Genomic DNA, 12,638 nt, shown 5'->3' with positions numbered 1-12,638 from the left:
TTTTTTGCCTGCTCCTCATAAACTGGCAAAACCACAGAAATGCTAGGTTTCGTATGCTTCAGCACCCTACAGCTCCATTTGTAACAAAAACTTTAAAAAAAGATTCCATTTGTAATTTTTTTCTAAATAAACTATACTTGTTTTTGTTTTTTTTAACCTGGAAAATTTTCCAGAAATTTTACATTACTACGAGTACTTCAAGTACAGTGGTGCCTCGCAAGACGAAATTAATTCGTTCCACAAGTCTCTTCGTCTTGCGAGTTTTTCGTCTTGCGATGCACGGTTTCCCGTGAAAATCAATTAATGCGTTCCTAGGGAAACCGCCTTCAGACCAGGTCCGGGGACAGTCTGTCCCCCAACCTCTTCTGAAGGCTGGGGGGGGGGGGACAAGGGCTTTTCTTCCCACCCCCAGCATTTTAAAAAAAACCCGGGACAGCGGAGGACTTCTCCGCTGTCCGGGGCGATTTAAAAGCCCCCGGGAAGGCAGGCAGGGGGGACAAAGACTTTTGCCCCCCGCCCGCCTTCAGAAGAGGTCTAGGACCTCTTCTGAAGGTGGACGGGGGGGGGGGAGTCTTTGCTCCCCCCGCCTGCCTTCAAAAGCCGTCCAGGACAGCGGAGAAACGCGCTGCTTTTCTCCGCTCTCCCGGGAAGGCAGGCAGGGGGGAGCAAAGACTTTCGCCCCCCGCCCGCCTTCAGAAGAGGTCCAGGACCTCTTCTGAAGGCGGGTGGGGGGCGAAAGTCTTTGCTCCCCCCCGCCTGCCTTCAAAAGCTGTCCTGGACAGGCTTCGCGGACCTCTCCGCAAGCAGCGGGAGCGCTCCGGCTGCTTGCGGAGAGTTGCCAGCATGCCGAAGCCTGCGCGCGCTGAGATCAGCGCGCCCAGGCTTCGCGGCCCCGCCGCCCGGCTTCGGAGCATCCAGGACCTCTTCTGAAGGCGGACGGGGGGCGAAAGTCTTTGCTCCCCCTGCCTGCCTTCAAAAGCCGTCCGGGACAGCGGAGAAACGCGCTGCCTTTCTCCGCTCTCCCGGGAAGGCAGGCAGGGGGGAGCAAAGACTTTCGCCCCCCGCCCGCCTTCAGAAGAGGTCCAGGACCTCTTCTGAAGGCGGGCGGGGGGCGAAAGTCTTTGCTCCCCCCCGCCTGCCTTCAAAAGCTGTCCTGGACAGGCTTCGCGGACCTCTCCGCAAGCAGCGGGAGCGCTCCGGCTGCTTGCGGAGAGTTGCCAGCATGCCGAAGCCTGCGCGCGCTGAGATCAGCGCGCCCAGGCTTCGCGGCCCCGCCGCCTGGCTTCGGAGCATCGTTCCGAAGCCGGGCGGCGGGGGGAGGCGTTCCCGCCCCGCCGCCCGGCTTCGGAGGAGCCTTCCGAAGCCGGGCGGCGGGTGGAGGTCTGAGGACAGTGGGGAAGACGCGCTGCGCTTCCCCGCTGTCCCGGAGATTTCCCTATGGGCTGTCATCTTGCAAAGGAAGCCCATAGGGAAATTCGTTTTGCGAAGCGCCTCCAAAACGGAAAACCCTTTCGTCTAGCGGGTTTTCCGTCTTGCGAGGCATTCGTCTTGCGGGGCACCACTGTATATATTCCCCCTGAAGTCAACTGAATTTAAAACTAACTCTCACAAGATCATAACTATTTTAAAAAATCAAGTTCTGATATTATTTTGTATATTTTATTAGTACAACACTTATTCACAAACTCACCTGACATTGTCTGTTCAAGCCTATGGATCAATGATTTTTTAGCACATTCAATATCTGGAGTTGGATAATCCAATATCTGTCTGCACCAAACCAGTGGGCTAATACATTTATGCAATGGAGTCACTTTCTTCTTTGGCGAAGCATACAACCTAATGAAGACAGAAACACCACAATATTAAATGAAAATACATAAATTAAAATCTTGGAACTTGCATGATTTTTCTTCCTTTAAGAAGGGAACACAGGTCAAGTACTGTGCTTTCCTCAGTACTCCTGATAACAAGTCAACAGGTGAATAACCAACAGCAGACACACTACTGAATGACAATAGGAATGTAAGCAAGAAAATGTGTATCAGATTGTGGTAGGTTATCCCTGCTCTCTCGAAACCATGGCCTCAAATGATAATATAAATAAGGAAAATTCCCATTCCAACACAATGTCCAGATTTCAGCACCTCTAGCTGCCTTAAAAAAAGCGGGTGGCACTGGGGTCTAAACCACTGAGCCTCTTGGGCTTGCTGACTGGAAGGTTGGTGGTTCGAATCCGCGTGACAAGGTGAGCTCCTGTTGCTTCTGCCAACCTAGCAGCTCAAAAGCACACCAGTGCAAGTAGATAAATAGGTACCACTGTGGTGGGAAGGTAAATGGTGTTCCGTGCGCTCTGACTTCCGTCACTATGGTCCGTGGGCCAGTAGCGGTTTAGTCATGCTGGCCACAAGACCCGGAGAGCTGTCTGTGGACAAACACCAGCTCCCTTGGCCTGAAAGCAAGATGCGCACTGCACCTGATAGTCGCCTTTACTGCACTTAACCGTCCAGGGGTCCTTTACCTTTTCTTTTTATATACCTTATCTCCTTAATGTCAGTTCTGTCCCACCGGGGGAGGGGGGGCTATTTCCTGGAAGCCCCACCTTTGTTGTGGTTTTGGTTTTTTAAAATCAACAACAATCAGATCTGTGCAATACAGGAAAACCATTATTTCTCCAGATCTCCCTGCTTCATTCCCTTGATTTCACTGCATGGATTTCTCCCACAACCATCCTACTGTTTTGGAAAGGGAAATAATTGCTGTTTTAGAACTGAACATAAGGTAAACTGACGACATACCAAATTTGTATGGAACTGGAAATTCCCATGTGTGAGCTACTGTGCAATTCCTAGGTGGGCACATTTTTTTTTTTTTTAAAAAAAAGGTGTGCAAACTGCTCTGCTAATTCATGAACACACAGCCGTTTTTTGTCAGATTTACGTATTTGAATCAACAATTTGGAATGCAGGGATAAAGGCAGAAGGGAACACCCACTGGTATGGATGAGAACAAGCAGATTTGATCTTCAGCTTCAAGTGTGTGTGTGTGTGTGTGTGTGTGTGTGTGTAAATGAGCTCAAATTTGAATGAAGAAAATGTGGATTCCAAACATAAGCAAGAATCTGTTCACATCACAGGGCTTCCCTGCCTGCTTCTTCTTCCTGCTGCTGCCTCTAGCACCCCCCAGCCCCCAAGTCTCTCCTGAGGCTTAGGAAATTATCAGGAATGGCATGGGAGGTGGTTTGAGATGGTACAGCAGGAAGTTAAAGGTAAAGGTAAAGGTACCCCTGCCGGTACAGGCCAGTCTTGACAGACTCTGGGGTTGTGCGCCCATCTCACTCAAGAGGCCAGGGGCCAGCGCTGTCCGGAGACACTTCCGGGTCACGTGGCCAGCGTGACAAAGCTGCATCTGGCGAGCCAGCGCAGCACACGGAACGCCGTTTACCTTCCCGCTGGTAAGCGGTCCCTATTTATCTACTTGCACCCGGGGGTGCTTCCGAACTGCTAGGTTGGCAGGCGCTGGGACCGAGCAGCGGGAGCGCACCCCGCCGCGGGGATTCGAACCGCGACCTTTTGATCGGTAAGCCCTAGACGCTGAGGCTTTTACCCACAGCGCCACCCGCGTCCCTAAGCAGGAAGTTAGGAAATGGCTAAAATGAGTTGAGGCGGAATGTGTTAATGGAGCTCCCCTTATGCCACATCACATGCAAGTCCCAAATGTCCCTACCCCCCCTGCTCAGGAGAGGGAGTTAGGGGGTGGAAGAGGGAGAAGGTGGTGAGAAAAGCTATACTGCACAGATAGGACTTCCACATGTGCAAGTCTAGAAACAGCCCAACATGCTGTAAACCCAAATATTTACATCTGTGAAATATGATTTTAACTAGTCAAAAACGAAACAATAAACCAAGCAGTAGCTACAACACTAAGCACTGCATGCATCAAGTCTTCATAACCTGCTAAAAATGGAGCACAGAAACTATATTTGGGCCTCTTACAGCTTCAAACTTTTAATCTGGAACATTTATATGAAAGCAGCTTAAACAGAAAAAGCCACATAAAATCTCATTAAGTAAAAGCCGGAACTTCCCAGCAATGAACCCTCAAACATTTAACTAGTTAGGTAGAGAGTCAGACACACACGTATCTGAGCTAACTTCGAAGAATATATTGGTGATTAATACCAATTATAAAAGTGACAGGATCATATTAGGAGCTAAATTACACCATTAAATAGACTTCCTCAATATACTGAGGGCTCCAAATACTGGCACAGAAAGATAAACCATAGAATGAGGCTTTGTTTAATCTAATTACACCCTTTGCAGCATAAATGAATAAATTCAAATGTTAATAATGTTATGAATTTGGGGAGGGGGGTAGGCTGTATGCTTGAGCCCCCTTCTAATTCAGCATGGATTCAATTCCTGGAATAGCCATGCTAACTTCCTGCTGAAGTAATGGCCCTCCAAGTATGGGCCACTAAGGTAACAAAGGAAAAGGCTCTGTGCCAGATACAAAATACGTGCCCGCCCCTCCCTCAACTGGCTGGTAGTTAGAAAGAAAAAGGCCAGAGTTGAATGTTGTTATTTGAGCTAGAAGCTGGGAGACAGGCTAGGAAGCTAGGAGATGCTTGATTTTTGTTGAAATCTAAGGCTGTGGCTATGAGGTAAGCATGACCCTTTTAGGGTGTTAATACTATGAACCTCTCCATCATAGGCTCAGATTGTATAGATGTGTAAGTAAACCATTTATCATAAAGACTCCACAGTCTCCGCTGTGCCTCATTCCAAAAGAAACATGAACCCTAGGTAAGTGCCTGGAAACCTTGAAATCTTGCACTGCTCAGAGATTTGGGTGGCATGCAATAATATGCCCCACCCAAAAACATCTATTTTCGCTGTCACCTCACTACATCAGATTTAGGAAAGGCAGCAGCAAGAAGAGAGGAGGACTTCTTTGTTTTCCAGCATTTTTACCAAGCATCTCTGTTGCTTGGTGAGAAATTTGGGCAGGGTAATGAAATGAACCACTCTTAAGATGGTCCCCATGCTCACATGCAACACCAAACCACAGTTAAGGTCAGTAAGCCAACAAACTTTGGCTTATTTTCACTAACAAACCATAGTTAAAGCACTGAGCTGTGTTCAGATGTAATGGTAAGCCATGGTTTAATGTGATCTATTAACCAGGTCTAAGTGTTACATCACAGGTGTGTAACATTAGCCTGATGGATATTTCGTCCTTGAAGAAGCTGTGGGAAACAAACAAGTGCTTAACCTTTCACTTGCCAGTAACTTTCATCCTGAAATTTACTACCTAGGTTCCAGCCCCATGTTTGTGAAATAAACATTGGGCTGAAACCAACAACCGGGAAACATCTTGGGAGTAGCAAACCTCTGTGGAAAAGCAGTTAGTGGGGAAATAGATGAGCAAGCTGTCCTTGTCCACAACTTTTTCCGGATACAAATAACCTCTGAGGGTTTCTACAGCTGTTTAAAGACCAAAACAACAGAATGGGAAGTCACTCACTTCCACTAAACTGTAGTTAGTCGATAAAAATGTCATCTCCTTTTTTTATTTTTAAAGGTACATACAGTGGTGCCCCGCAAGACGAATGCCTCGCAAGACGGAAAACCCGCTAGACGAAAGGGTTTTCCGTTTTTGAGTTGCTTCGCAAGACGATTTTCCCTATGGGCTTGCTTCGCAAGACGAAACGTCTTGCTAGTCTTGCGATTCCCCCCCCGCTTCCCCCCCTTTTTCTAAACCGCTAAGCCGCTAAGAATCGCGGAACGGATTCTTTTCGTCTTGCGAGGCACCACTGTATATTACAATCTGTACCTGGGTCCTCCCAAAATTAACATTCAAGACTTTAAACTGGGTTTTAATGATCCAGTTTCTTGGCTAGCTAATATTTCTTTCAATATACTTTTTAGCATGATGATAACATAGTTTGATGGTGATACCTGACAAGCTGGTGCAAATGTCTTCTAGTTACATCATGAGTGAAAACACCCTGGAGTCAAAGAAAAGGTAAACAACATTTCCAGAGCATTTATGTCAGGTAAAAGGGGAAGGAGGACTGCATTAATGACAGAAAAATGCATACTTTATAAAATGTCTTTAAAGATAGACACTAGTGCTGCTGCAAGGTATTTTTGAATCAGCATGGCCATACAACTAAATAGCAGCTTGTAAAAATAAATAAAACTTGCAAGTCACCGAATGGTACGGACCAATTAAATTTCCAAACTATCCCTCACTGCCAATGAAGGATCAGTGTTGACTGTAATAGTGCCTATCATTTGCTGTTTATGTAATAAGTTTCCACCCATTCCTTAGTAACATTATGCTGTATTAGTATCTGGAATGTTACAGCCATTTTGAAACATGGATAATATTTCTGGCTTATGCAGAACTTAAGTCACTAGCAGGTAAACCTGGATGGGCCCATGTTTATGTGGCATATTTAAGGGATTTCTCTACTGCTCCTTCAGCAGAAAGTTTCCAGAACAGTTCCCAAAAGACAACACCAACGAAAACACAGGATAATGTGAGGATGAAATGGGGAGGAGGAGAACCATTTATATCACCTCGAGCTCATTGTGGTACAGCAAGGCCAATATTTCAGTTTTGCTTTTTATGATGACTAAAATCAAAACAAAGAAGTTAAGGACAGTATTTGCTTTTGAATACAATTACTTGGGTGTTTCTACTAGTGTGATGATACCAAGGCTTAGGTCATGCTTTGAGAGCAATCTGCATGACAGTGTTAGACTGAGTCACTATTGCATTCATGCAATAGAAGTTTTATCTAAGACCAACCTAGGTTAAAATCCCACATGGCAATTGGTTATGGACTTGGTGCTGCTAATGCATGTGGTTTTGTGCAGTGTCACAGATGACAGACCTCAACCAAATGCCATCCCATATTTTCCTATTTAACCTGACTTTACTGTTTACCCGGAAAAGGCAGTAAGTGAAATAAACCTCCTGAAACAATAAATCCGAATTAAATTGGAAAGCATGGTTTTCCAAATTATAAATTTTTGTGGGGGGTACCTATGATATGTATTGTTATAATTTGGACTAATTGGTTTGATGTGTTTAATTTGGTAATATGAAACTTAATAAAAATTATTTAAAAAATAAATAAATTGGAAAGCATGGGACGGCACTTTGATGAAGACACTATTCTGTGGCACTGCAAGAAACATGCATGTTCGATGAGTCCATAGAAAACTGCTATGTGAAAGCAACCCCAGCTGCAACCACAAGGATTTGCGGTTCTGTATGAGAAAAGATTTTGGTCAAGAGTGTAGAAGTTAGCACAATGAAGACATTGACTTCAAGCAAATAACATCCTCTACAGTTCTTCCCCATAGGATGATAGTGCTAATGAATATGACTGATGAAATATCAGAAGCTGACTAGCAAGTAGACCTAAGTGCAATATGCTCAGTGATGTGAAGGAAGAATGTGAGTGCTCTGTGTAGTAGTGTATTTCATTCTCCTCTACCAACATGATTCCTCCTTGGCTTGTGCTCATCCCCCCTCCTAGGAGAAGAGCAATCTCCACAAGGGAAGTCTGTTTCTCTTACAGATATGACTTCCTATTCTTCAGCTTCTAGTTTCTAGTCTAGAAGTGCTCAAAGACAGGCAGATATTTAAAATGCCTCTCTTTCCAAGGAGTTCCATCTCACTCTCTCGTGGTTAAACATCAGTGTTAGGGCTTTTTCGGTTGTAGCATCCCACTTTTGGAAATCTCTTACCAGAGAGACTTAACTTTGGCCTATGTTAACCTTTTCAATGCCAGGTGAAAACATTTGTACTCTCCCAGGCCTTATTTATTTATTACATTTATATACAGTGCTACCTTTTCTTCCAATGTGGGACCCCAAAACAGTTAACAAGCATAGTTTAATATGTAAGAATAAAACAAGTTACATAAATAACCTAAATAAAACAAGGAATGATGGAACAGAGCCACATCATAAAATGAGGAGCCAACACTTTTCAGTTAAGCTTGTCAAAGGCACATTGGAACAAGACAATCTTAGATGTCAAAATGTCAGAGAAATATCTGCCTTGCACTGGAGTGGCTCATTTCACAATGAGCATTCAAAACATAGTGAGTTTGTTAGAAAATAAAGTTAGAACAAGCTCACCCACAAACTGCTTCACAATCACTAAATTAGTCTAGTGATTCATCTTTGCTGTTAACTGAGACAGCACAGTTGCTCTAATACCTCAACTATAAGCATGTCAATCTAATTAGAAGGTTGTACCCATTTAAAATGAATGCAGTATTTTAAGAGGACAGCAGAGTTGTATGCCTGAAAAGCTACTCATACACACACATGTGTGTGATGTGGTTTAATTAGTTTGAAATGAGGTAAAGATACCAAAAAAATGCAATTTGCATTCAGGCAGTCCACATGACTAAATTAATTAAAACTGATAAATGCTGCTTACGAAAACTGTGCTTTGGTCTAAGCAACACAGAAAGAAAGGTGGCACTAATTTCAGGTACAATATATACTTCCAAGGATACTTGTTGCCTATTATGACTGAGGAAGACTTCTTGGTGTTGAAAAATAAAGAAGGTTGCCTTATACCAAATCAGACCATCAGTCAACCTAGCCCAGTACTCTACACTGAATGGCAGCAGTTCATGAAGGTTTCAGGCTGGGGACATTCCCAGCTCTACCTGGAGAGGTCAGGAATCAAGGACCTTTTCTCCCACTGGACTACAGACTCATCTTTGTGTTTTCACATTCAGAAACTCACCACTGTCAGGCATGCTTATCAGAGTAATTGACACCTACAACTCTGCATAGCAATCACGGAAGCACCGGCAGCAGCAGTACCAGACTGCTGAGATGAGAGATATCTGAATTATAGGCAATCTCCGATTTGTGCTGGGGTTGCATTCTGGGTCAACACATGTGACTGTGGAGTATGCAGAGGCCCGCCCCATCCCACCCACTTTTCCTGCCACTTCTGGGTTTGTGGCGATGCACCTTTACATTATTTGAACACGTGCAAAATGGTCGTTGCCTGTACTCCCTACTTTGTCATTATATTCACCATTATCTAGAAATTTTCAAGAAAATGAGAATAAGAACTTCAAATGTATTGAAGATGACAAAATGGACATAAATAGCACCTGGTTCATCTCCCTCTTGATCAGGTAAGGTAGTCCAAGGGAAAAAGGGGCGGGGAAACAGCCATGTGGGTCAAGAGGAAGACACAGCAGGAGCAGAATTAGGTCTGGTTATTTCAGTGTCCCTCAAAAACAAGCAATCTTCAGTGGCTGAGGGAAGGGGAGAAGGAGATTTACACTGTCTCCTGGCTGGATAAAGACATACAAGAACAATTCACATACCATGCTAATTCAAACCATGACTTAGCACAAACATGTATGTTCTGAGAGAGAAGATCATGGTCACTTCACTTCTTCACAGGTCTTGCTGCTGCTGCGAGCTAAGCCATGGTTTAGCAGTATTATGTCTGAACTTAGGCTCATGGTTTGTCTCACTCGGATAAAGTACTAGTGGAAAACCAAAGAACAAACTTTCACAGCATGTCATAGTTTTACTGGATCAAGATAAACAAGTCTGGGTTTGGACTTAAATAATAAGTCAAACCACAACCTTGCTTGCAGCAGTGTGGCAGTGGCAGGACATGCAGAGAAGCAAAGAGCCCACAACCTTGTCTCTAGGAATCTACACATTTGCTTGTTCATGCTAAGCCATGGTTAAGCTTAGTATTACATGAACCAGGTTGCAATAGGAGGGGCTTGGAAAGAACCCAAGAATCAATGAACTAGTTGGATTTTCATTTTAAGCCACTCTTAGCTATGACTAAATTGATAAGTAATTAAAACAACACAATTTATGAATCACGTTTTACATGTGTTTCAAGGCAATTTACAAACATAACATAAACCAACTCTTTTTGTAATATACTACACAATCCTGAAGGTTCTCCTTTATAATGCAGCCTAGCTCCAAAAACCTTTCATAAAAGTGATGCCCCAGAAGTTGAAGCTTTGTTTTAAAAAATACTTCTGTTTAAGAAGAAGCAACTCCCTCTTGCACTGCATAAGGATCGGTTCTTATAAAAGAACTTGGTACACAACTGCAAAATGCATGTATATCCACACATTATGAGGGGGACAACCTGTACAAACTTAGCTTACACTGCTCACAAGAAAGGAGAAAGATATCCCATACATCTCCTTTAAAGGGAAAAGGCATGATTTCATGTGCACATAGATCTTTGATAATCATACAGTATTTTGTAGTCAGGTAGTTTGCTTTGGTAGCCTGCCCATGAGATTTCATTCATATACCTATCAGTTCTAAGCCACCATTTTGGGAATCACTAAAATATATAGGGTGTGTGTAAAGGATTCAAAAAGTCTTAAAGAATATTGATCAGTCTTCTTGGTCTATCTTCCATATCCTTTGCAGGCATATTCTGAGTTCGCTTCAAGCATTCTTTTCACTAAAATGAAATGCCGAGCATCTTCGCTCAAGAAGAATGAGAACGCCAATTCAGGAAGGGCAGAAATGCCTGTAACTTTTCAAGTGAGATAGCTTAGGGGCCCAAAGCACTAAACCTTACTACGATCCTGGAATCACATCCCTAGTTACCTAGATCACGTAATACAGCATGCCCATGAGTAAAGGATTTAACCACCCTTTCCCTGGAACGTGTGGAAATAAGAGAATTTATGGACTTGTGAATTTGTGAAATATTTCAGAGACTACAGAAGCAGGCCGCTAAACGCTCAAGTCCGGATTTCATCATTTAGAAATCTGAAGATCCCCAGTGCACCGCCCAACAAAAAAAAAATCTGTATGGGTGTCCTTTGCCGCTGTGGTTCTGGGTTGCTATAACAAAAGTACCCTGAAGCCGCCGCTTGCTGGAGAAAGGACAAAGGGATTCTCCACCCCTCGGGAGTATTGGGTAGATTTCCCTTCCCTTCCCTAGAAAGGAACCAAAACAAGGCTCTCCTCCAAGAGAAGGTTAAGGTCTGCAACTCCCAGATTTGTGCGGAGCCTCCCAGGTGCAAGAAACCACGCCAAGAGCCCGTAGGGAAGCCGCTTCTCTCGGGCCCCTTGGGCTGCGCCAGCTCCGGGAACCATGGCTCTCCTCCGGGAGACCCCGCAAGGCAAGGCCTTCGATCTTGGGGGGTCGCCGATCTGAGAGGCAGCGTGCGATCCTAACCCTCCCAAGCGCAAAACAGGGAGCCTTCGCGGCCCAACTGCGTGCAAGCTGGAGGAGGCACCGCATTTGAACCGGAATAAATCAACCCAGCCCCGCGTCCCACTCCTCCTCACCAGCCGGTCTCGTCTTCCCCGCAGCCGGCCAGCCGCTCCAGCTCGTCGGGCTTCAGCGGCTCCACTTCGTCCAGGAGGCTGGCGTTCTCCCCGGCTCCCCCCGACACCTCCGAGCCGATTCCTCCGGCTCCTTCCTCGCTCGGCGGAGGCCGCCTGGGCCCGGCCTTGTTGGGGCCGAGGCAGCGGCTCTCGAGCCCCAGCAGCAGAGGGCTGCTCCTGGCAGCGGCGGCGGGCGACGGCGGCGAAGGCGACTGCGGGGCGCCGGTAGCCGCGGAGGCCAGAGGCGGCGTGCAGGCTCCCGACCCTCCGCCGCCGCCGCCGTGGTTGTTGCCCAGCAGCCGTTTGGGGCTGCCTCCCGGAGCCCCGGCGGCGCTGCGAATGCGGAGCTGCTCGTTCTGCTTCTCCAGCTTCTTCACCAGCTCCTGCAGCTTCCGCACTTCGGCGTCGGCGTTCACGTTGGAGTTAATGTCCTCCATGGCGCCCCGCGGCTCCACCCAACCCCCGCGACCCTCTCGCCTCACAAGGCAGCGCGGCTTCTGCTGCCGCCGCCGCCTTCTCGTCCCTCCCTCTGTCAGGCGAAGCTCCCCCCCCCCCCCTTCCTTCTTTCCCCTCACGCTGAGGCGGCCGGCTGTCTCCTGAGCTGGCCTAAGCGAGGCGGGCCCCCTCTACATGGCCGGGCGGGGAAGCGCAGCCTCGCCTCTCTCGGCTCCTGCTCGGCAGGCTGGGCTGGGCTGGGCCGGGCCGAGTCAGCTGCGCCGGTGGCGGCCCACAGCGGAGGGAGGCGTACACGCATATCCGGCCGCGGCCTCCCTGAGGACGGCGGCCGTCGCCATGTCCGCCCTTCCCTCTCCGTTCTCTCCGTGTGTTGAGGGCGGGGGGGAGAGAGAGGAGCTTTCCCTTCCACAGCGCCGAGCTTCGGGCCGGCGGGCGGCCTGGCTGGGCTTGAGGCGCGAAGACCGGGCCGAGCCGTGAGGGGCTGAGCCGTGAGGGAGGCGCGCAGGGCGGCGCTTGGACAATAGTGGCGGGCGATGATTTCATACTCGTACAAAGTCCTCGAGTCACACCGCGAGCTGCTGATGCCGCTTAAGGAGCTGTTAATGGCAGCCGTAGCCTTCCCCCCCTACCGGCTGGGAAAGCGCCCCCGGACTTTAAATGTCATGAAGGTGCCTTCCCGCGCCTACCCACATTTATTTAGAAATAACTCCTAGGCGTTCTCGGCACCTGCTCCTATTATTGGCGATAAGGTTGTCTCAGAGCATGTGCCGAGTTTCTTCCCTCTTACCACAAGGC

The 12,638-nt window shown here is 47.0% G+C and overlaps 1 protein-coding gene across 5 annotated transcripts in view; it reads right to left on the bottom strand.

Moving 5' to 3' along the window:
* The window catches only part of SLAIN2 (SLAIN motif family member 2), a 37,467-nt gene extending 25,539 nt beyond the window's left edge, over positions 1 to 11,928 (bottom strand). For 3 of the 5 annotated variants that reach the window (XM_028745246.2, XM_028745248.2, XM_028745249.2), the window contains exons 1-2: positions 11,349 to 11,927; positions 1,691 to 1,839 (exon numbers count right to left, since the gene is read on the bottom strand). In XM_028745246.2, coding sequence (XP_028601079.2) covers positions 1,691 to 1,839; positions 11,349 to 11,824 — 625 coding nt within the window. In that variant the 5' untranslated portion in view covers positions 11,825 to 11,927. Of the gene's footprint in view, positions 1 to 1,690; positions 1,840 to 11,348 lie in introns of all 5 variants that reach the window. The other 2 variants (XM_028745247.2, XM_028745250.2) reach the window with 2 other exon arrangements.
* Between the last annotated feature and the right edge of the window lie 710 nt (positions 11,929 to 12,638).

Source organism: Podarcis muralis, chromosome 9 (genome assembly GCF_964188315.1).
Source record: "Podarcis muralis chromosome 9, rPodMur119.hap1.1, whole genome shotgun sequence".
In the NCBI taxonomy this organism is placed as follows: domain Eukaryota; kingdom Metazoa; phylum Chordata; class Lepidosauria; order Squamata; family Lacertidae; genus Podarcis; species Podarcis muralis.
This window is presented reverse-complemented; position numbering and strand designations above follow the sequence as displayed.